A 24187-nucleotide genomic window follows, 5' to 3' on the forward strand; every position below is an offset into this window, starting at 1 on the left:
CAATGATGTGCTAGCAAAATAATAGTAAAATTTATTGCATTTTATGGATAGATAGTATCAGCATTGAAATAACGATAAGATGGACTTACAAAATTTTTGAAAATTGAGAATTATTTTGGTGATTCAGATAGTCTACCCTACCGATAATAAAATGATTTATTATCATGAGGGTTGGTTAGATAGAAGTGTTATTTCAGATAGTCTACCGATGTTAGAAAATAATTATTGTTTGTGATGGCGAGGGGGGTTGATTGAATGGAAGACCAGCGTTATCTTTCTGAGAAGAGCCCTTCGTGTGAAATAAAACTGGAGGACTGCGCTGCGTATCATATGATACGCCTAAAATCATGCTAGGCAGCATGCCGTATCAAGTTGGTAGAGTTGTCTTCCAATAATTTAAATTATATAAAGCATGTTTTGGACAATGTATCTGTCCCCAATGTTTCTACACAGGAAACCAAAGAGGAAGTCAAAGAGGAGACTGGATTGAATGAGAATGGGGCGGAATAGAATTTACTTTTAATTCACATAATTATAAATAAAAAAACCCTACACATTCAGATTGAATTTGTCACTATAAAAGCGAATAATACACTTATCTGTGAATCGCAAGATTTTCTCCTAACTTCAAATTTATAGACGACTATCAATAAATTTAAAACGTGGATTCACAACGACAACCCTTCTATTTGAATTACTCACATTCAGCAATCTAGCAATTGCTGCTATCTAGTGCCAGAGTTTACAAATCGATACAATACAGACTGTCTACCAATCAGGAGCGAGTAGGCGGAGTTGAAAATCTTACCCAACATGTGCTGCCATCTACTGGCAGAATTCCGAGTTGGATTACAAACTGTTGCCCAATCAGGACAAGAGTTGAGGTTGAAGTTCAGTTGTCCAGAAATTCCAACTCAGCTATTTTACATTCTCTCGACATCATGTCGACCAATCAGGAGAGAGTAGGAGGAGTCAAAGGTGAATTTTATCTATAGATGTACCGTATAATAGTATACAGTGTGGTATACAACCAGAGAGTATAATATTACATTTAATACTCTCTGGTAATAACCAGTCCAGGGAAAACTTATACGTTTGAATTGTTTTATTCTATGACGAGTCTTATTGATGTCTATTGCCAGCTTGTATTGATTGGCTTATTGTCAGATTTGAATACTTACTTTCCTTGATTGTCACATTGTCAAAAGATAAATTAAAATGAATATATCATTCTCAATTAAAACACATTAACAAACAATATAAAACAATATGTTTTATTCATATATTCCTATTGAATTATCTATACGGTGATAATTTCTATATCAATTAAAAATATTTCAATTTCTATATTAATTAAAAATCTTTATTATTTATTCTCTGTAATAGTAATGTTGAAATCATCATGATCAATGAATGCTGATGATAATCCAGGTGTTAATATAAAGGAGAAGTAGAAAAAAGGGAAGATTTGGATTTTTATTTTCGAATCTTAAAGTGATCATATTCGAGCACCGAGAGTTAAATCTCAAACTCTCAATCTCAATTGCACACAAAATCTTGCACCGCCGATATTTGGTTGACTGGATGCTCAAGTCGTCACTGATTCCATGCAAATTATAGTAGCCTACTGAATTTGTATTTTATTTTGGTATTAAGTATGATTACTAAAATAAGTATTACTATGATTCCACCCCATTCAGGATTCATGTTTCCAGTCTCAAGCATGTGATACTACGGACTACCGTATCTCTCTTGATATTTCAGTCTCTCTTGTGAATACTAACCGTATCACTAACTCTTCCTTGCGTATCAAATAGGTAGTTACGTATCAAAACCGATTCCTTTCCGTAGCTGCTTGGTCATTTCAGCCGGCGAAGTGGACAGAAACTGAATTTCAAGATCAGTTGCGATCACGTTGTTGCATTGAGATGTTGGTGGTCAGTGCTCTAGTTTGTCTGTTAGTTTTTGACTTTAACTTTTCGAAAAAGCTTGTTTCGGCCCAGGATGACTGCGGTTATGTTGTAAGTACATTTTACCTACGTAAAAAGTCATTAAAAAACTTCAACAAATTTTTTGTCTGATATGCGTTCTCAACCCCTAAAATTCGATCGATCTCTAATGAGATTTGTTTGTGCAATAAGTTTTAATTTGATTAGGAGAAGGTGTTGCTGTTATGTTATCAGTATTATGCATCCCTGTTGACTTGTAAATCCTGTCAGTCCCACATAGCAATCCAATTATTGGTGCAGAAAAATGTCATAGGATGATAATAGTGTGAATTTTAAGATCAATTCTCGATGTTACTCATGAAGTCCACATCGAAACTCTTCGTTTTAAATTTAAAATCAAATACAAATTGAGATAAGGGATTTAAGGTACGATGAGAGAAGGGATTTTTCGCGCAGTCATTCTTAAAGGGTTGGGAAATGGAGGCAAGAATTTAGAATTAATGAAATTTCAATGTTTTTGGAAAATTTAAGTGGCTCATTTCATCGCAATTTATTTCTCATCAAGCTATTATGATTTTATTTGATTTTGTAACTTCTTTATTGTCCCATAAGTTTACATACATTAAAAATTTTCAAATTAATTGAATTATCCTTCTGAAACAATAAAGCCCAGAGGTATATTACCTGTTTGGGAAGCTAAATATTTATTTGAATCTGTTGATCATCTGTTGAAAGAGTACACAGAGGTTCAATGAGGCTGGATGACTTCCTGGTAGCTACGCCAGATGCAGTGACATATTTAAATTGACTTGTTATATGTATATACATTTTAAAAATCCCCTTTTTTGGTGTTCCACTTTTTTCAAACTTGTGACTAAGATGACTTCATTGTTGATAAGTGTAACTTGTGTTAGATAACATAAAGATTTGTGTCGTAGCGACATACGCTAATTAAATAACAGAGGTTCAATAAAATGGTATAGTAGGAATTCAACATGATCACCCATCTTTGATCTGATTTATTATGAAATCTTCAAGATACATATTTCTATCTCTATCTGATAAATATAATAATCAGGAATTTAGAAACATCGCAACTAAAATAAAAAATATTTTTTCTTCCCTTAAGATTCTATTACACAAATCTTGAATGCATAAAGCAACTGAAATTTGAAATAACTAAGTTTCTCTTCCCTCAAAAATGTATTACGTGAATCAGTAGATGAATGAATAAAAATGAATTGTTATTCTTCCTCAGCAGAGATTGAATGAATTAGCTAATGTAAAATGACCACAGAAACAAAAATCATGGCTATCCTTTGGTAATGCTCTCATTGTTGTGAACGTTGCAACACAAAATTAATATTCCACCCAAAACATCTTCTCAATTCCAATTGGCAAGATTGTATCAAATCGTAATTTATTTGAAGGCTGTTGAACCTTGCAGCTTTTTTTACTTCGATTTTGTTTGATTATGTGAATGGATGTGGGTCAGGGTGAAGTCTCTTCCATCAGATGCTCTATCCTCGTATCTCCTACAAGTATTATTCAATTTTCTAATAATAAAAATTCCAACAACGGTTTGAATGTTCTAAAATCCTTGATTGTAATAATTATTGTACGAAAATCTTAGTGGTCAGGAGAGCTGCATAACTTTCGTTTATCATCACTGCTCTGTGTCAGAGGCCCTGAAAACTATACACAACTCCTCAGCCTGACCCTGCAACTCTTCAGCTGCGACCTGAAAACTCTGACACAAGTGCTCTGTGTATGTTTTCGTTTCCCTTCCTACATATCGTGAGATCCAATTTTAAGTGTTGTATTAACTTGCATTTTTTGAATGAAGCATTCATTTGATTGAATTGGTATGGCATTCATTTAATTTTTGAGGAATGCTAACAGTGTAAAGTGGATATCACTGTAGTACTTATTGGTGTCTCCCCTGGTTCTACTTTGGTACTCACGCTGTAGTCGTAGACTATTATAATAGTCTACGTATACTATTCTCTAGGAGAAAATTATTCAATATTCAAGTGTGGTTGAGAAATGAAATTGAGGATACATGCATGTGAATATGAATACAGTCTTTTTCCCTTGAGGGATACTCTTGAATATAAATAACAATAGAATCCAAGTACTTTTTTAAAATGAGTTGATAATATTTATTTAATTATTTGTTACATTAAACAACACACATTTCGAATACATGATTAGAAAAGGATCAACAGGCCTAGCTCAAAACTAAAAATGGCATCATATAGCCGAAACATGTTGTGAGTATACCATTTTGAAAAGGGTACTTAGATTTCTATTTTTATTTACATGAATACGGTCATATGGATGAATATGATGAGAGGTGGAAAGAAACGAAATTTGAAGGAGTCAGGATGAGGAAAAAAGGCAATGAAATGCGAAGGGGAGAATGAGAAGCAGCTGTCGAGTTAAAAAAGAAAGATTTTATCGAAAGTGAGATAACAAATCAAAATCTTTCTAAAACAATTTTTTAATATGATGAGACTGAACATTGGTGAATCCTGAAGAACGATTTACGAAACGCATGATTGTTGTATAGAGTATTGTTAGGTTTTCTATAGCTAGACCTTTTTTCTAGGAAGACGATTTCAGGGTTCCCACTGGTTCCAGACATCCTTTCAAACTTTTTTTGCAGTATTCGTTGAGCGCGGGGGTGTAGAGACCTAAACACCTTTCTATCCATCCTTTTCTGAAGACTTCTCTCCCTGGAGGTCTAGTTCCAGGAAGCTTATGCTACTTTTCCAAACGTTGAATGGTTCTCGCGCTGGTATAATGAGCTGGAATTATTATAAACGGAGTTCTCAGCTTTTTGAGTCTCTAACCACATTTTAAAATGTCAACCCCTCACAGTTTTCGACAGAACTTTGAATAAACTACTTTCGACATAAACTGTGCGATTAAAATGGTCCATTTATTCATACATTCGAATATCTTTTCTAGAATCATAAATCTATGATTGAAGTACAATCCCCTACTTGAGAAGTACGAACTTCAATTGGAGTTCAACTTGAAAACTCTCATCAGATTTTTAAAAATACAGTATTGCAGTAAAAAGTAAATTCGTATGGCTTTTGTTGGTGGGGAGTCCCTTGCGAGAAGGTCCCACCGCCTGAATATATAATTTAAGCCGTCAATGGGCCTTACGACTGCCATACTTCAGCCGGGACCGACAATTAACGTGCCCATCCGATAACACGGGAGTGATCTGGTTGAAAAACTTTTGGTATTGAGAGGGTTTGAGAACCCGGGATCTCTATGCTGCTACGCAGGCACTTTATCCACTAGACCACGGATCACTCCATAGTATTGCAGTGCAGAAAACACATAGACATAAATTAATAATCTCACTAGATTCATTAAATAAAACAGCTTGAAATGGAGTCGTACAATTTGAATCAGTTAGCCAACAAATAATGACAAAAAAATAAACTTACTAAAAGGATGTAGATTAATGTAAGCTATTTGTAAAAAAATGTCAATTATTTCATTATAATTATATCGGTAACAACGTATTTTCGTTCCTCTTTTTATAGAAAAAGTTTTCATAATTCTATGATCTGAGTGGGATTCAACATGTTGGGGAGTCCGAACCCACAAGATGACAAATTATCCATCGATAACTTAATAATAAGTTACTTAACATACTTTTATTCCTTAATATAACCACTTTTAGTTTTGATTCATGTTATAATATATATATTTTTTTTAATCACATCACTACTGGCGAACAAGTTTTCAGAAAACAGAAATTAAACTTTCTCAGAAGTTGAAAGACACTCTGTATTTATTGTACAATATGCACCGTTGACGCAGAGTGGATAGAATATACTCCAGGATGGGAGTATATTCGTTTGTCTCTGGTTGAAGATACGCAGAACGTAATCTAGTGGAAGATTTCATATTGACAACCTTCTATTTGAGCTTGTAGAACAGGTGTCCCATAACTGTGCCTATTTTCCATAATAATCGATGTTAAAATGCAAATCGATTGGTGCAAGTACTTTTTAAGTTGTTGGCCTACAAAAGTTAACGTGCAAGGTGGAACAGGGCGGCAGTTATTTCCGGACCTGTTAGCCATTATCGGTGTTCAAATTCATTCATTAAAAATGACTGAAGAGATCTTTGACCTGGCTGCGATATTCAACGTTTCTTCCGTTCGTTGGTCTTTGTAGGGAATTCAAGCATCTTTTCCTGCTAATGCACTCTTTTTCGAGATTAAATCCTTGCAAAAAGTTATGAAAGCCTCTGTCAAAACTTGAAATAACAAGAATAGACTTAGAGGATTGAAGTTTGTCTTTTTAGAAGCTGTCTTTCCATTATTTATTCAAATTTAACAAAATTAATTTTTGGAACCAATATTCAGAGTCGTATTTTCCTTAACAATTTCTCATGCTTTGAAATTCACACTGCTTTTGTCACAGCTTTATAAGTTCTCCATAAGATAACGGAAATTTAAAGTAGTTTATAAATGATACTTTCCTTGAAAAATTTTCATCCATTGAAAAATTTTAACTGGTTAGAATCACAACTTCATCAATCCATTATGATTTGACTAGAATTTCATGTAGTTCAATGTATAGTAATTGCAGTTCAATAATTCTTCTTTACTTCTCTGGAAATGTTTTGAAATAGCATAAACTGAGAATTTCCCATTTTCCGCTATTAAACTTTGCATAATCCACCTTTCATTGGTGCTATCATGTTTGAATGAAAATACTTTTTAGAAGATATTTTCTCAACTATTCCTATTCCAATATTAATATGTGACCATTTTCAAAGTAGACAATTTCACACATTAAACTGTGTAAAACTGTTGAAACTGTTAAAACTGTTAAATAGTTGAGATATTTTCTCAACTATTACTATTCCAATATTAGTATGTGACCATTTTCAAAGTAGACAATTTCACACATTAAACTGTGTAAAACTGTTGAAACTGTTGAAACTATATAATTAGTAATAATACAATTTATTTCCATTAATTTACAAATAAGCAATCTAATCATTTAAATGTACACAATATTCAAAAATACGATGTATGAGATTCACTACAAATATAAATAAATTGCATTTTTTTGGAAATCAACCTACTCAACTATGGGAAACCCATGTTCTAGAGCAGGTGTATTGGTTTCACTTACTTATTCATGATAATTATAGTGTTTACTCGTTTTTATTTTTCAATATAAATTTTTCTAATCTTTCTACATTTTCTACTAATTCAACCCCTATTTTTCCCAACATGAGAATATGCTTTGTGCGAGAGATTTGAAATACAGTATCATAAAAATGTGTACATTTCGAAAAATTTCAGATAATCAAATATCACTGACCTTTCTAATTGATCGAAAACAAACAGCCTGTTATCCGTCTTAAGCGGCAACCTTTGTTATTATTTCATTTTCCATCACAATTTTAAAGGTCACTAAGATCTAGGGAAAAAATCAAGACCCACTCACTCATAACGTGATAGGGTCTATCTAATTAAATATTCTAATTAAATTAATGTGACAGTTTAAAAGATTCAACGTAATTGTTGTGAAGTTATGATACCGTATTTTGTCTGACGTTCTGTTGACTTTTAAATTTATTACAATGGATTTGATAACAATCAGCTGCGTTAAATGTCATAGTACATCTCATAACTGGGTTATTGACGATGCTTACTAGAACACAACATTTTTCGTAGGAATTTCAAAGTTCGAACTTTCGTATTAGATGGAGTTTAACCCTTGTAATAGGTTCGTGTTGGATTTTTTTGTCTTCTCTTATATCATTGTTTTGAGTGACGTTATTCATGAATTGAATTTGAAGTATTGGGGAATCAGTTCAACTCCAAAATCATCGAAGTAATAACTGTATTTTATACTACAAAACTTTCAAGTGAGGTTTTTCACATATAGCTCTGAATGAAGACTGTTGAAAAATTTTGAGTTATCAATATTTATTACTTTACAATAGTATTATTATTATTGCAGTCAGTAAGTGATTAGTTTCAGTAAATTCTAATGTATTTTCCGAAGAATAATGACATATCTGCATTGCTCGTGAAAAAAAAACAAACTTTTTCCCTTCATTGGATTTTTTCCCTATTCAAATAATTATTCTCTCCATATTAATGAGAAGTTCGTCGTCATAGACATCATTCTTTGTTTGCTGTTTCCTGAGTTTGTTCTGATAATGATTATTATTCTGATGTTTGAAATCGTGAGGACGATCTCAATTCAAGGGTCTCGCACCTCTTCAACTAAACAGGACTGATTGTTCTTTTCCTTTTTCGATATAAGTACTCTTCTCCATCCTCCTACTGTCTTTTCTTTTTTTCTCTCCATTTTTCCAAAATCTTCACATTTTTCTAGCAATTCACTTTGAATATTCCCTAGTGTTCGCAGCACTTCATATGACTGCAATCATTTTTATTGTTGAACTCACTACCTATAAGAAATTATAGTGATCCCAATTATATAATTATAGTGTTTTTCCCAATTTTGCTCTGCTTGAACTGATCTCTTCTCGTATTGGTCTGGTATCTGATATTTTCTCTTCATTTGAGCTTCCACCCTCATTAACCGTATTATTAATTTACATTAACCATTGCACAAATCAAATACATGATTAAAAAAGGACCAACAGGCCTAGCCCAAAACTGTTCCCTTTTCGAATTTTGATAGTATTAAGCCAATGTCTGAAAGGTAGGCTATGTTGATTATTCAATCTTTCTTGGGAGAATCGTCGATAAATTCTTAGAATCGAATTTCAGAGATAAGCTATTCCTAGTTACACCCATTTTCATACATTATTAACAGTCAAGCATACAGTTCATGTCGAAAATAATTCTTATCCAGCGGGGCCAATTTTTGGGGATTTATGTACGCTTAGGCTGGCTGTTACAAAAGAGTTATAATTGATGAATTTATGAGTAAATTTATTACAATACTACCTAAGGATACAACAGAATATCCAGTAGATATTCCACTGTTATTATATTTGTGGAAGAGCTCAAGGCCTTACTAACTGAGGGAAGAAATTCATACCAAGTACAGTAAATGATTTGTTTAAAAAACAAATTATACCAGTCATAATTTACAGAAGTTACACTATTTCTTCTCCTTTTTTTATTCTCTATATTTATCATCACTCTCCTAAACCCACTCACACTCTTCTACTCATTCAGTTTTCATTTATATTTTTATTCCATTTTCATTTTCTTTTCCATCCTCTTTTACTTTTTCTCCTCATTCTCCTTCTCTTCCTCTTGCTCCTCCTCTTTCTTCCTCCTCCTATCTTCCTCCTCCTCCTTCTCCTTTCACCACTTCCTCTTCTCCTCTCTCTCTCTCTCCTACTTCTCCTCCGACACCGCTCATTCTTTTTCTCCTCATTTTCCTCCTATTTTTCCCTCTTCTTCTCTCTGTCCTCCTCCTCCTCATCCTCCTCCTCCACCTTCTTCTCCTCCTCCTCCTCCTACTCCTTCTTATTCTCCTTCCTATCCTCCTTCTTCTTCTCCTCCTCCTCCTCCTCCACCACCTCCTCTTCCACCTTCTTCGCCTCCTCCTCCTACTCCTTCTTCTCCTCGTCCTCCTACTCCTTCTTATTCTCCTCCTTATCCTCCTTCTTCTCCTCCTCCTCCTCCACCACCACCTCATCCTTCCCTTCCTTCTCTTCGCCTCCTCCTCCTCCTTGTACATCACCAAGTATCCTTGATTCACATTCCTTATCCTCCTCTGTTTACTTCACCATCCCTTTCTCCTCCCTATTCTCCTATTCCTCTTGTACTCCTTCTCCTCCTCTTTCTCTATTATTTTCTTTACCAATTCCAACTGCTTCTTTTCAATAAATTTTTCTCTTCTCCACCCTCCTAATCATCATCAGTTATTTTTTCTCAAAATACCTCAAATTCCTCGTACGTGAACAAGGAAAACGAAGCAGGCAAGTTTTTTGAGACAATCGAGTGTTTGGAACGCATCTCTCGAACAATGGCGTCGTTTCTCTGTTTGTGCGTGTGCGTGCGCGTCTCGCAACTCGCAATTGGAAAAGGCAATTCTAGTCTAGATTCTTTTTAAATAGCCTACTAACAGTCCGATGAGTGCCAGTGCACTGTGCAACGCTCCGCTCCTCCTCATGCATTATAAATAGACAGTTCTTAGTTCCTCCTCTTAGCTCCCCTTCTATCACTTTCAATATTATATACTTTGTTCTTTTTCTTTTTCTTTTTCTTTTTCTTTTTCTTTTTCTTTTTCTTCTTCTTCTTCTTCTTCTTCTTCTTCCTCCTCCTCCTACTTCTTCTCCACCTTACTCCTTCTCTTTCTTCTTCTCCATTCCCTTCTTCTCCTCAACCACTCTTATTCACCCTCCTCTATTGACTAGAACTGTCTTTCTATGTACCTATTTTACTCATTTTTACGGCATGAAAAATAAATATTCCTATAGTCTACAGATTTTTGTTGGTGGGTAGTGTCTTATGAGAAGCTCCCACTTCTACTTTGTATTCCCCATTGAACAATATAATACTGTTTATTGATAAATTTATTTTGTGTTTCGGATGGACACGTTGCCGTCGGTCCCGGCTGCCTGAAAAGCAGTCGTTAGGTCATATTGGAGGCCCTGAAATTGATCAGTTGCGACCTGAAAACTCTGACACCAGACCTGAGCCAGCCAATCATATGATAAACCACTTGAAATTAACTTTTTTTTAAATATTGTGTACTAAACCTATGTAGAGAAGATAACATTATGTTTTCTACAATTAAGGGATAGAAGTGTTCATTATTATTAAATAAAAAATAATTTATTGTTATTATATTATGTTTGAAGTTCCGTTCTTTCGAAATTCAGTTACAGCTGCTTGGAAGCGTTAATTCAAAAGCACTTTTGTTTCAAGTTCCAATGCTGGAAATCACTCCCTGGAACTTCCAAAGGCCAGGGGCGCTAAATTTAGAATCAATAATAACCTAAACTAACCTAAACTTCCTATGTATCTAATAATATTACAACAATTTTCATACAAATTTTGAGTACGTGAAACCATCATGATGATGGAAGTGATAGAATGAGGAAAGAGAGGGATAAAGAGAGAGAGAGAGAGAGAGAGAGAGAGAGAGAGAGAGAGAGATAGAGAGAAGAGAGAAAAAAGATAGGGAGAAGAGAAAAAAAGATAGGGCGTGATGAGAGAAGAGAGAAAAAAAGAGTGAGTGAGAGAGTCAGAGAGAGATAGTGAAAGTTTGAGTCAGAGAAAGAGAAAGATACACGATTGGATCAATTTATGGAGTGAGAGAACAAGTTTGGGTGAGAGATGTTGTAATAATATTGAGTCAGACTAGAATCATCTGAAATGGTTGGATTATCTATTTATTTATTCATTCTCTGACAAATAATATTGATCAAAGGCGTCAGCGTGGGAACTAACGGACTGTTCATCTCTGTCTCTTTCTGATAACATTCATCATAAGTTACGCGTTATGCTTTTTCCTCACATTCAAAGTCCATCAATAATCCATTATCCATTTACTCATCATTCTCATTTGCCCTAATATGCTGTGTTACCGACTCTTCTAGGAAAATTGATAGTTTATTTGAACTAAACTGTGGTTGACCCTGTTTGATTTCCAAAAGGTTTTCCTCGAATCCATCAGTTATTTGTTGTTTAACTATAAACTACAGTATTTTGTTCATGAGTTCAGTTTTTAGAGAGTTGATTGACTTTCTGCAGTTATCACTCTTCAGTGAGGTCCACTTCGAACTGTCAGCATTTCTTATAAATAATTTAATATATTCATAGACAATAGATACAATCTAAGTGAATAAATAATATCAATACTTCACTCCCGACCAGTCCTAATTCTGACAAATTGAAGTAAACGTGAAGTAAATTGAAGTCAAATTGATAATATAGAATCAAATTGAAATATAAACTATTAATAGAATAAATTAATTATATTTGAAGTGAATATTGAAGTAAAATTAAAATAAATCTCACTTAGGCCTACGCTATTGCTCACCACTCATTAAGCATCAGGCATCACTTTTTTCGATACAAACAATCCAATAATATTATCTTATATTTTTGTATTATCAATTGAATTTTCGCATAAAAACATCCACGCATCCCAAGTTTTTATCCAACACTAATATCCGAAGGATACTTATACCTTTCTCAATAATTATTGTGAAAAATGTGAAATCTCAATTTCAATTTGGCAACGACTTATTACTTTCAGAACCAACACTTCAACCGTTCGATCTTTATATCTGTAGCTAGAGGTATTAATCGTTTTTCATCACTATGAGAGAGAGAAGTGATATTTATTTATTCATCATTTACAATCGACTCAAGGACAAAGGAACAGACTACAGTCCTTACCTTCTTTTCATCCCAATTTCAAAAAATAAATTGTCCAATGAGCCGCAATTGCTATGACTTTTGAATGAATCGCTAGTGGGAGTGGCCTGTCTGTGGCCTGTGAGTGGCGCTCACTCATTCCGATATTTGTTGCTGTTTTGTATTCTATTTATAGTTAGTCGAAGATTTCCAATGGTACCAACAACTATAATTTGTATCTAATTATTTTAATAGATTTGTGGTTGTGATAATTTGCTGTTGTTTTATTGTCTGGTTGTAGTCTTTTCATTCAAAACAAAAGTTATCACATCATTTATGCCTTCATGTATGAATGTAGATCAATCACAGAAATTATTTTCATCCCTCCATAGTCAATGTTCGTTGATCCAGTGGAATTTCAAACTTAAACTTTAAATGAAAATGTTCCTATGTGATGTATTTACGAAATAGCTATAACGAATTTGTTCATCGATTTTCAATGCAGATTCCAATTGAAGTAATTTATTAAAGTTAAATCTTCTTCCTAAATAACCCTTTGAGGGGAGGGAGTCTTTTGAGCCCCTTCCCTCTTATTCTCTAGTTTTCTACAAATCCTGACATACTCGGTTCCCCTTATTTAGATTAATTTCCCCTCACATCTCATTCAGATGCATTCTAGATACAGAAAACTAATAAAAATCTAACAATTCCTTCATGATATCTCTATATTACATGTTAAACATGTTTTGCTCTAATAGACTCAAGCCTAGAAACTATTGTCATACTAGCAAATAAATAAATTAATCACATCCTATAATCCGCTCACAATATTCTAGTCTGCATTTGCACTTCATTATCGTGATAAAATACTCTATAATAATTATTGAGATTCGCTCAAAACTGCATTCCTTATAAGCAATATCAATGCTTCCAATTTAACCAATGCTGACTGCTGATAGTTTGAAGTGTATCTTACCATAAATACAACTAGACACACCGAAACAAATCAACACACATGTTGATTGGCAACATGTAAGTATTTGGCTAATAAATAGCAAACTGCTGGTAAGTTAGTTCACTTGTGCAAGTCAATTGTACAATCCACTCATATATTATCACTAGCCGTCAGGCTCGCCTCGCTCGCCATATCCGTCTAGCCAGGGGGCTCCGCCCCCTGGACCCCCGACTGGATCGTCCAAGAATGAGATCAGAAGGCTCGCTTCGCTCGCCTGCATTTTTCATTTGTAGAACGATCATATGTTAGGACGATCCAGTCGGGGGTCCAGACTAAACGTCTGGCTAAACGGATATGGCGAGCGAAGCGAGCCTGACGGTTAGTAATATAATATTACCAGGAATAGCTCTGATTGAAGTAGCAGTGCCCAATCAATTTTTCCGCGATAAATGCATTTCAATCTCCAACTTGGTGCCAACCTAACAAAGTCAACTCAACTTAATGCCAACCTGACAAAATTATTAATTTAGTTACCAGTTAACAACACTGTTTCGAAGAGGTACTCTCTCTAGATTATAGTTCTATATTAACATATGGTATGGACATTTTTCAATTATAATTAAGAGAATAAGAAGAATATACATGCTAAAAGAAGAACTTTAAACCCTTAAAAACCACCCTTAGAGTTAAAATATTGCCAAAAGATTTCTTAGTGCGCCTCTAAAGGGCCAACTGAAGATACCTACCAAGTTTGAACGTTTTTGGTCCGGTAGATTTTTAGTTCTGCGAGTGAGTGAGTGAGTGAGTCAGTCAGTGAGTGAGTGCCATTTCGCTTATATATATATCTATATATATATATATATATATAGAAGATCATTGGCATATTATTCAGAATCATAAGAATCATTCGTTCTTTACAATGCTATTAGTTTTTATTCTATTATTCATTCATTTACATTACACTATGACGGCACCAGAAAGAAATACTTCCCATAATAACCCTCTCGATTACAAATTACAATTACAAGTCCAATAATAGTAAAAATTCTAATAATAGTATAATATAATATAGTTAAAGCCTAATCTAATATAGAAAATGCACTAAATAAAAGAAAGATAGAAACTACAATAAATTCTTTAAACTAAAATTGAAGATGAAAAAGGGGAATATGATGATGATAAGAATAAAATTAATAAGAAAAAAATGAACAAGATCATGATATCAATATTTTAAACCAACAATTGAAGGTGAGAACGAGGGGTATGATGATGATAATGACGATGACGATGATGATGATCATGACTTTTAACCGTAAATGAATAAGAAAATATCAATTAAAATCCCTATGAGTGAGATAGGGTGATTGTGAGCCGCGAAATAGGAGTTGTGATGGATGGATACGACCATTCTATTCGGGTAACAAAGACAGTAAATCGATATCCAAAGGCTATGAACAAGCAAGTTGGCCTCTGCTAGTGGATAGTACACTGTCTGTCCATTACCGTTAGTGGTCCACCGTGTATTGTACTGACAGCGGAGAAAAGAGAGTTTCAAAATGCATCAAACACAAAATGCAGGAGAGAGACAAGAAATGGTTTTCAAAATTTATCTCATAAATCAATGCAGTAATACAAGAGAGAGGAGGGAAGAGGGAAGAGAGTTACAAAATTTATCCGATGCCCAGTGCAATAATGCAAGAGAGGAGATGACGAGAGAGAGAGATGAGTGAGTAGAGAGAGAGAGAGAGAGGAGAGAGAGAGAGAGAGAGAGAGAGAGAGAGAGAGAGAGAGAGAGAGAGAGAGAGAGAGAGAGAGAGAGAGGCAGGGAGAGAGAGGCAGGGAGAGAGAGAGATTAAGAGTGTGTTTGAGAGAGAGAGAGAGAGATTAAGAGTGTGTGTGAGAGAGAGAGGTAGATATAGAGATAGTGTGAGAGAGAGGGTGGGGGAAGTGAGTGAGAGAGAGAGACAGTGAGAGAGGACTGAGGAGACAGAGTTTTGAAAATTTAATAGACGACCAAAAATAGAAACGGTGTACGAGTACTTATATTTTCATGCGTTGTACGAGACAGCTATCACTCTTCAACTTTTGACATCCTCAGTAACTGAATTGCAAAGTTGGAATCGGACAATTAAAGTTGGGTGAGGAGATACATACAGGGTTCCGGAAAACAGTGACTCATCCAATTTTCTGACAGAATGACAATGGTTTTGGGAGCAATAAGTTCAGGTTTGAATGTGTATGAATATTCTGAAATCGAGGTATGATGATGGACTCAATTCAAACTGCTCACTTTGGGCGAATAACTGTTATTTTTCCCTAAATTGTATATGCAAATGAATAGATAAATCAATGAATAAATAAGCCCCGAAAATATTGCTGCTTCTTTTCATCATTCATCAATGTAGCAAACTATCCTAATTTTGATCATCACACCTTAATGACTCAATTAGGGGAAGGATCCACAGGAAATTACCACTCTAGAAATCTAGGATCCACTCTAGAAATTCTAGAAGAATTACCAAAAAGTCACAGAAATTTCTGGAATAATGTCCTGAGAAAGGTCCTAAGAGTTCTAAAGAATGTCCCTAAAGAAGTTCACTGTACTGTAATAACATAAATGTAAGAAACTCGTCTCCTTTAGTCAGATCGATGTTTAGCTTTCAGTTTAGGTCGCGTTCGCTAAAACGCTTGAGTCTCGATCGATGTCAGCGCCATGACATCCAAATGTTTTTATGATTGCCAATAGTCTTAAATTTACTCAAACATCAGAATAAATTTTGTCTCTAATTATTAATCTGAACACACTGATTCCACAATATATACAATTTTGATTTGCTACGGACCCTTCTCAACTGATTTTTGATCTGTAGGTGCATTTTGGGATACACTGTGCTGTTACCTTGGAATATTAATTAAGTATATATGATCGTCAGCCAGAAACCTTTCTATACAACTTTTTAAAAGCTATTGTTAGAATATTCATCCTCAACGAGTGTCTCTTATCACAGGCAGTCACAAATTTCAACACACCCACTTTTGTCAAGAAAATACGTTTTCTCGGTGAAAAGTGAAGACAATACGTCACTCAGCTGTAGGATTAGAGGAATAAAGCACATGACAATCCAAGTAGGAGCAGAAAGAACAATGGCTCCAAGTCACTTTTCGGCGCAAGTTGAGAAATCAAGATCTATGAATATTGATGATGGTGTCTGACTTTCTGGAAACTGTGGCCTTAGCTTGCAGATGACGCAATTAGTCTCACGTCCATGTCTGACGTCTCAGCCTCATTCCTCACCAGACTTTTCACTCCACTAGATCCCATATTATTTGTCCTGGGAGAAGACAGAAGGAAAAGAGCTGTCAATTTTAGGGATAAGAGGGTCCGGAATTTCTCAAGATAAAGCTGTCATTCTCATTCAAGATGTCAGAATTACTTAGGATAACATGAATGCTTTAGGTTCGACAATGCTGAAAGTGTATCTTGTTATATTGAATTATATCATGATTGTGTATTTTTGAATGCGGCAATAAAGAAATTATTTCATTTTAATTTCACTATAAAATATTGGAACTATGAAAATTTCATTCCAATCTCACAATAAAAGATTGGTACTATGAAAATTTCATTCCTATCTCACTATGAAAGATTGGAACTAAGAAACTTTCTTGTATAAATTTCTTAGTAGAATTATTTATTTAATCATCGTCATCCTTCACCCATGTTGAATAAAAACATAATATTTCCCTAGAGTTTTTCAGATTTTACCGAAACTACTATGCTATCGCAAACGCACACAGCAGCAGACAGATGTACGCAGACAGACGGAAAAATCAAGCAGATATGAGCAGGCATATTCAGACAGACGGACTGTGTTCGTTTGAGAGAGGGATTTTTCCTCCGTTAGTCAGCATACGTCTGTCTGCTGTTGTGTGCGTTCGCCTGAATATTTATTTATATTATTTATTTATTTATTATTTATTTATTATTTATTTATTTATTATTATTTATTTATTTATTTATTTATTTATTTATTTATTTATTTATTTATTTATTTATTTATCTATTTATTTATTTATATTATTTATTTATTTATTTATCTATTTATCTATTCATTATTTATTTATTATTTATTTATTTATTTATTCATTCATTCATTCATTCATTCATTCATTCATTTATTTATTTATTTATGATTTATTATTTATTTATTATTTATTTATTTATTATTATTTATTTATTTATTTATTTATTTATTTATTTATTTATTTATTATTTATTTAGTTATTTATTTATTTATTTATTTATTATTTATTTATTTATTCATTTATTTATTTATTTATAATCTACAATCAACTTAAGGACAAAGAAACAGACTACAGTTCAAAACTTCTTTTCATCCCAATTTCATAAAATAAATTGTCCAAAAATGAAGGTTATGTGCGACTTTTCACTCTTCACTAATTTCCACATTGAAACAAAACACAAACACTTCAAACAATTAATTTTGAATTTAGAAATATTAAGATCCGAATTGATAGCAAAATTCCTTCTACTTAGCACTCAAAACTGTAAAATAAATATTTATTTGAAATATTTTGTTCCGAAAATTAAAACAATCTTCTCCACTAGAAGCACAGCTGTTTAAAAGTAAAGTAAATATAAAAGTAAAGTTCCCCGATCAAATATTCCTCCTCAATATAGTATTCAAAATAGTAATTACGCACATTTTGGATCAAATTCCGTGTCGTACGTACAAGAAAAACGTATGATATTGATAGTGGAATTTTCCTGTATCATGAGTGACGGTGACATGCCATAGCCTATGAGTTATAAGAAACGAGAGAGAGTGTGATAGAGTCCATAGAAAGACAAAGACAATGATAAGGGAGGTTTCCAGTCATATGAATGACGTCATAATTTCTGGTGACCTATACAAGCAATGCTACTATAGTTAGATTCACTACATACTTTCAGCTTCCTTATTATTGACATCAATGATTACCACTCAACCAATGCTGACAGTATGAAGTGTATCTCAGTATCAGCTGACCCGATGACACTTCTCACTGCTGACTCGATTTGCATGTCAACAAGTGCCACGGTTTGAAGCATGCCTCATGGTCAGCAAGGGGCACGTGTAGAATGCAATATTGTTCTCGTAAACATTACCACCTGAATACAAAGTGCTAAGAGCTAGAAAGAGCGGAATCAATGTAGTACGTTTATCATTAGTAAAAATGAAAATTTACTCAACAATGTTCATATTATTTTTACTCTTTAACTTAGAGCCTCCTTATCAATATATCTCACATTATAGTTAGAGAATTTGTATCATGCATCTAGAAACGTTCATTCCTTACAACTGGATTACAATCCTTATTACTGGATTTATTGACTGATTACATGACTGATTAACAAGGATTGGATTGAGTTATCACAGTGATCATCTCTAATGAATTGATTGAATTTTTATAAACATAAAGTTGCTTCTGGCTTCCATCTATTATCGTATTCTTACAGGTAAAAAGTTTTTTAACCAAATCACTCCTGTGTTATCGGATGGCACGTTAATTGTCGGTCCCGGCTAAAGTATGACAGTCGTAAGGCCCATTGACGGCTCAAATTATATATTCAGGCGGTGGGACCTTCCCGCAAGGGACTCCCCACCAACAAAAGCCATACGAATTTACTTTTTTCTTACAGGTTTCAATGTATTTATGGGAGAGTTTCCCGTGGAATCCAGTCATTCCAATAGAGAAATGTGTATCCTCCATGGGAAATTTCAGTTGGAAGTAGTTAGTAGATGACTAATTGTAACGATTTACTACTATCGGTTCAAGTCCTGATCGGATTTGACATTTTCTTACTAGCCTCATGTAGATGGGACTAGTATGCAATGAAGTTTCAACAAACTTGCAACAGTGGGGATGCAGGTTGCAAATAATGCAAATGCTACGTATAATCTGTTGCAAGATGCAGGGTAAGGGAGTGGAAGATAGACTAAGAAAGGAATGGAATCATGCAAATGGCAAATGCAAACAAAGAAGTAAAGTGTGTAAGAGAGGACTTAAAAAATTGATAGCACAAAAATATGGATCAGTATCACCTGTCAGTTTCAAAATGTTTTTCTATTAAAAACTTGAACGTAAATGATGACTGGATTCCAATCTACAACTTATCACCTCTAGCAACGGAACAAGCAATCATAATAATTATCTTCTTCATATAAAATGAAATCAAGATAAATACAATGCAGAATGAAGACGTTCATCTTCTTACTGTAAATGTCGAATACTCACTTGGTGTGAGCTGATATTGAAACTTGCATATTTTGTAGAGGCTACAATTTTCCAATAATGGTCTTTTGAATCAAAAATAGAAACTGATTATCAGTTTCCAATATTCAAAATTGAATATTCACTATTTCAATCAAAAATAGCAACAGATTTATCAGTCTCCATTTTTTTCACAACAACAGCTCCAAGAAATATTCATTAATTTGTTTTGTTATTCCAATAAAAAATTGCAACAGATTTATCAGTTTCCATTTTTTTCACAGCTAGAGCTCCCAGAAATATTCATTTGTAATTTGTCATTTTATGTTTGCTCTTCTTCCACCAAGCTATTTTTGATAGTTTTGAAACGGGTAACTAATTAATGTCCGACCGAATATCACAACTTTTATCCTCAGTGGGAAAAAGTATTATTATTTGAAAAATGTTTGATGCAGAAGCAGTTTGCTCCCATTTGAGAACAGAATCAACAAGGAGAGAATAGAGACTAGTTCAAATAAAAATTTTCTGGCTGCAACCAAGTGGAATTTATTGACAGCAGAAGCTTTGCCAACAGCGGAACATTTTCTGTGTCAATTTCCGTTCAACAAATTTCACATCACATGGTCAAACGAGTCTCAGTCTCTGCAATTCACAGATCAACTCAGTTCAAACAGAAATTTATTTTTGGAACGTCACATAAAATCGGTATCACTCGATACAGCAGACACCTCTTGTCTTCTATTAATTCTTTTTTCTGAAATGTCACTGAAGTTTTTATTTTCTCCATATCAGTTCATAGTTACTTTCCATGTTGATTTCTGGATCATCATTTTTGTCATTTTTCATGTCATGCTAGAGATTGATATGGCGGTCCACTTCAAGCTCAATGGAAAATATCTCTGATTGTCCTACGAACCTCTCTTTATTATCTTTTCCGTCAACTGTTAAAAATAGATGCATTCAAATTTTCATTGTCTCTTTCCATATCCTGTGTCTTCTTAGAAATTTGTTCCATCCTTTTCATTTTCTGTGTCTCCTTTGATTGTTTGTCTCCTCTGAGCTCTTTAATTTTATTGTTTATCCTCTGTTACCAATCTATATTGTCATTAATGTTGTCTCTTTGCTAACTGTGAAAAATAGTTATTTGTGCAACTAGTGCGCAAAGTGACAGTTTGCTGCACCGAAATAAAGGCGAGGGCGGAATGGCTTCTTGAGTGCAGCAGAGGAACTTTGCGCACGTATTTCACATTAAATTTTTCCTGCAGTTACCATTGAATATGAAAAGTGGGTAATTATGAGTAAAATTCCCTGAAATCTATCAAATGTTTTTCTGTGTAATTTTATTATTAATAAAAACCTTAATTTATTTAAAATTAAATAATAATGTAGTAAATGAATGAAGGCGGCGGCGCTCATGTGGTGGCTGTCGCTGTCATCGTTGTCCACTATTGCCATATAATAACGTGCACCACAGTCACTGTTACCAACTTAATTTTGATTTTCCTGCACTGGTGCTCCATATAACCTACTAACTATTTTGCGTTGTCATGCTGCAAATCTGGAGTACGCAAAGTGATACTTTGCGCACTAGAGCGGAAAAGTGATTCTTTGCGGCCTGCAATCAGTGCACAAATGGGCACTTTCAAGGTATCTGTCGGGAAAGATACATTCAAGATTCAAATTTGCATTGCCTCTTTTAAAAATGCTGTGTCTTTTTATGAATTTGTTCTTTTCTTTTCCATCCTTCTCATTTTCTGTGTCTCCTCGGATTGTTTGTCTCCTCAGAGTTCCTCCATTTTATTGTTTATCCTCTGATAAAATGTAGCCCTTTCTGATGAAAACATTGTTTCTCTTGTCTTTCCCATGTTTACCTCTTTACTCTTCTTTCCTCCCCTTTCAGTTCTCATATTACTCCGTTTATCCCTGCCATTCTTTCATTTTCCCCATTTTAAATTCCTATCTGATTAATCTTGAATCTGTCTGTGTTGCTTCCTTCAGTATCCCACCCACTCAATTTCCTCTGTTGTAGTACTACATACAGTAATTCTTGATATTCTTATTTTGCTTCTCCATTCATTTCCTCCCCCGTATCCTCACTCCTCTTTTCCACTGTTCTCTTCATTTCATCTACTTCTCAGTCATTGAATCTACTTTATTTTATCTCCATATCAACCTCTATTCTCTTCTTCATATATTCAATCTCATTTCATTCTATTTTCTTTTCTCTCTCTATCTTTTCCAATGCATCCACTTTTCCAGTCTTTCCATCCCCTCTTCCTCCATTATTCTCTTCATTCTCCATCAACTCTATTCATGCCTCTTTCTATCACTCTCATTTGCTTTCATCAACTCTTGATATTTCAACCTCTAATTCTCATTTCCTATATCAATTTATATTTCTAAACCTATTTCTCATCTATTTTTGTTTCAATTTTCCCATGTTTCTAAGCACAATTTCTCTTTCCTTCATTTCTATTTTCCCCACCTTCTCTTCCTCTCTTCTTCATCCTCCTACAACTCTTATCAGTTCGCTCTCCTTCTCTCCGTCTATCCTCTTATGCTCTTTTCATCCCCACCTACCCCCCTTCTAAAACCATAATTATTTTTCTCTAATGCTCCTCCACTCATTAACTCTCTCTCTCTCTTTACCCCCTTCTCACCAATCCCTACCACACTCGGTATAGCTTGCAGTTCAATTTATTTCTAATTCCAATATTTTGAAATCTTGCTTCATCCTCTCTCCTTTCTCGATCATTGATTATATTTTCCTCTTTCCTCTACCACTCATTCTCTCTCTCTTTATTTCTTTTGTCCATTCCTTCGTCTTTCGTCCTCTCCTTTTTGTCCTATTCCTTCCTCATTCGATATCTTTCAATCCTGCTTTATCCTCCCCCATTCCTTCTATTCATCTCTTCTCTCTCGAACGTTAATTATATTTTTTCTCTCTCCTCCCTCTTTTTTTCTCTATCCTCCCCGTCTCCCCACTCACCCATCATTTGCGAAGGAGGCATTCTCAGGATTGCACAGCTCAGTATTTCACAGAGCAATAAAATGCCGGTTATAATGCAGTTGATATCGGCGGTGCGGCGACAGTTGTTAAAAGACAGTCCATTTTATTACTGCCATAAAAACAAACCAAGCTACGTGGCACATACCCGTAACCACGTCAATATATCTGTACATTCCCCCACTATAAACCTATCTGTACATTCCCCCACTATAAACCATATACATATATCTAAGATATCAACGGTCTAAGATACCAATAACAGATCTGTCGTATCTTATGTAATGAAGAGATAAAAAAGAGGAGAAACAGGTAGAAGAAGAAGAAGAAGAAGAAGAAGAAGAAGAAGAAGAAGAAGAAGAAGAAGAAGAGAAGAAGAGAAGAAGAAGAAGAAGAAGAAGAGAAGAAGAAGAAGAAGAAGAAAAAGATGATAAAGGTGATGATGATGATGATGATGATGGTAAAGAAGGAGAGGAAGTAGAAGAGGAGGAAGATGATGATGATGATGATGAAAAATGAGAAGGATGGAAGAAGATCTAATCTCGATAACAATGTCATAAACCCCAATAATTGCAGACATAATGAATCACTGATACGTGATCAATATGGAATCGATGAATGGTCCATATCTTTCTCAAGAAAGAACTATTTCAATTGCATTGGACGACAGAAATAAGTTATTGCAGATTGGTTGCAAAAATGGGAGTGTACAATATATTATGGTGGAAGTGAGATAGTTGTCATAATAATTCACCATAAAGGCTCTTTAAGTTCCACTGACAACGCTGTAATATACAGCAATTGTTGAACAATTATTGAGCTAATAGGATTAAAAATAAGCTATTGAACATTAAGTTAATTTGTTGATGAGCTCATTGTCATATTCTAATGAGTGGAGGAATCTAATTTTGTCGATAATTTAACCCAATTTCCTTATGTTCCCTTATGTCAATGAATACATAAATATCAACAAATACTGACATTGTATGAAGAATACTAATAAATTGATAGCGAAATGACACCAAATATCGTATCATCTATGTGTTCTACCACTAAGGGCCGTATGTTTTATCTCAGTTAGAACGTGTTTCCGAGTCGACTCGGAAACTTATGTCTCTTATTATGTGACTTCAAATGTAACACATTATAATTGAATGCGACCAATACGCTTCATGTAAATCAAGTTCAGCGTTAAACACTGTTCTAACGGAGATTGATCGGTTGTTGATTTAAACTTGTAATGTAACACGTCATAATAATAAATTCATCATCGCTCCATGTAATCCTAGATTGACGTTAGGCTTCCGTTATGTTTATGGCCACAACTTTCTCAAAAATGGCGGGAGAGAAATAAAAAATAATTTAATGTTTTACTGGATCTCTGGTTAAGGATGCTTCCTACCTCAATCAATGAGAAAATATCAGTAACCATTGTACCAAATCACGCGGTATCCATTCCAATTGCAAATAATTTGCAAAGAATATCGGCAACTGCTTCACCAAATCATATGCTATTCATCACAATCGCAACTAATTTGCCCTTGGAAATTATTCGTTTGCCATCCCCTGTTGGAAAACAGTCGAAACTGCTTGAGATAACAATTATTGCTGACGTTGCAGGGCTGTCTAGCAAGTTCGAAGTTTGCAAGTTG

General features: G+C 34.4%; 1 protein-coding gene across 1 annotated transcript in view; it reads left to right on the top strand.

The window, feature by feature from the left end:
- The first annotated feature begins 1907 nt into the window (after nucleotides 1-1907).
- Nucleotides 1908-24187, top strand: part of LOC111057193 (lysosomal alpha-mannosidase) — a 72539-nt gene continuing 50259 nt past the window's right edge. Inside the window, exon 1 of the mRNA XM_022344632.2 lies at nucleotides 1908-2021. Within this exon, the coding sequence (XP_022200324.2) occupies nucleotides 1929-2021 (93 nt within the window). The 5' untranslated portion in view covers nucleotides 1908-1928. The remainder of the gene's footprint in view (nucleotides 2022-24187) is intronic.

Source organism: Nilaparvata lugens, chromosome 12 (genome assembly GCF_014356525.2).
Source record: "Nilaparvata lugens isolate BPH chromosome 12, ASM1435652v1, whole genome shotgun sequence".
In the NCBI taxonomy this organism is placed as follows: domain Eukaryota; kingdom Metazoa; phylum Arthropoda; class Insecta; order Hemiptera; family Delphacidae; genus Nilaparvata; species Nilaparvata lugens.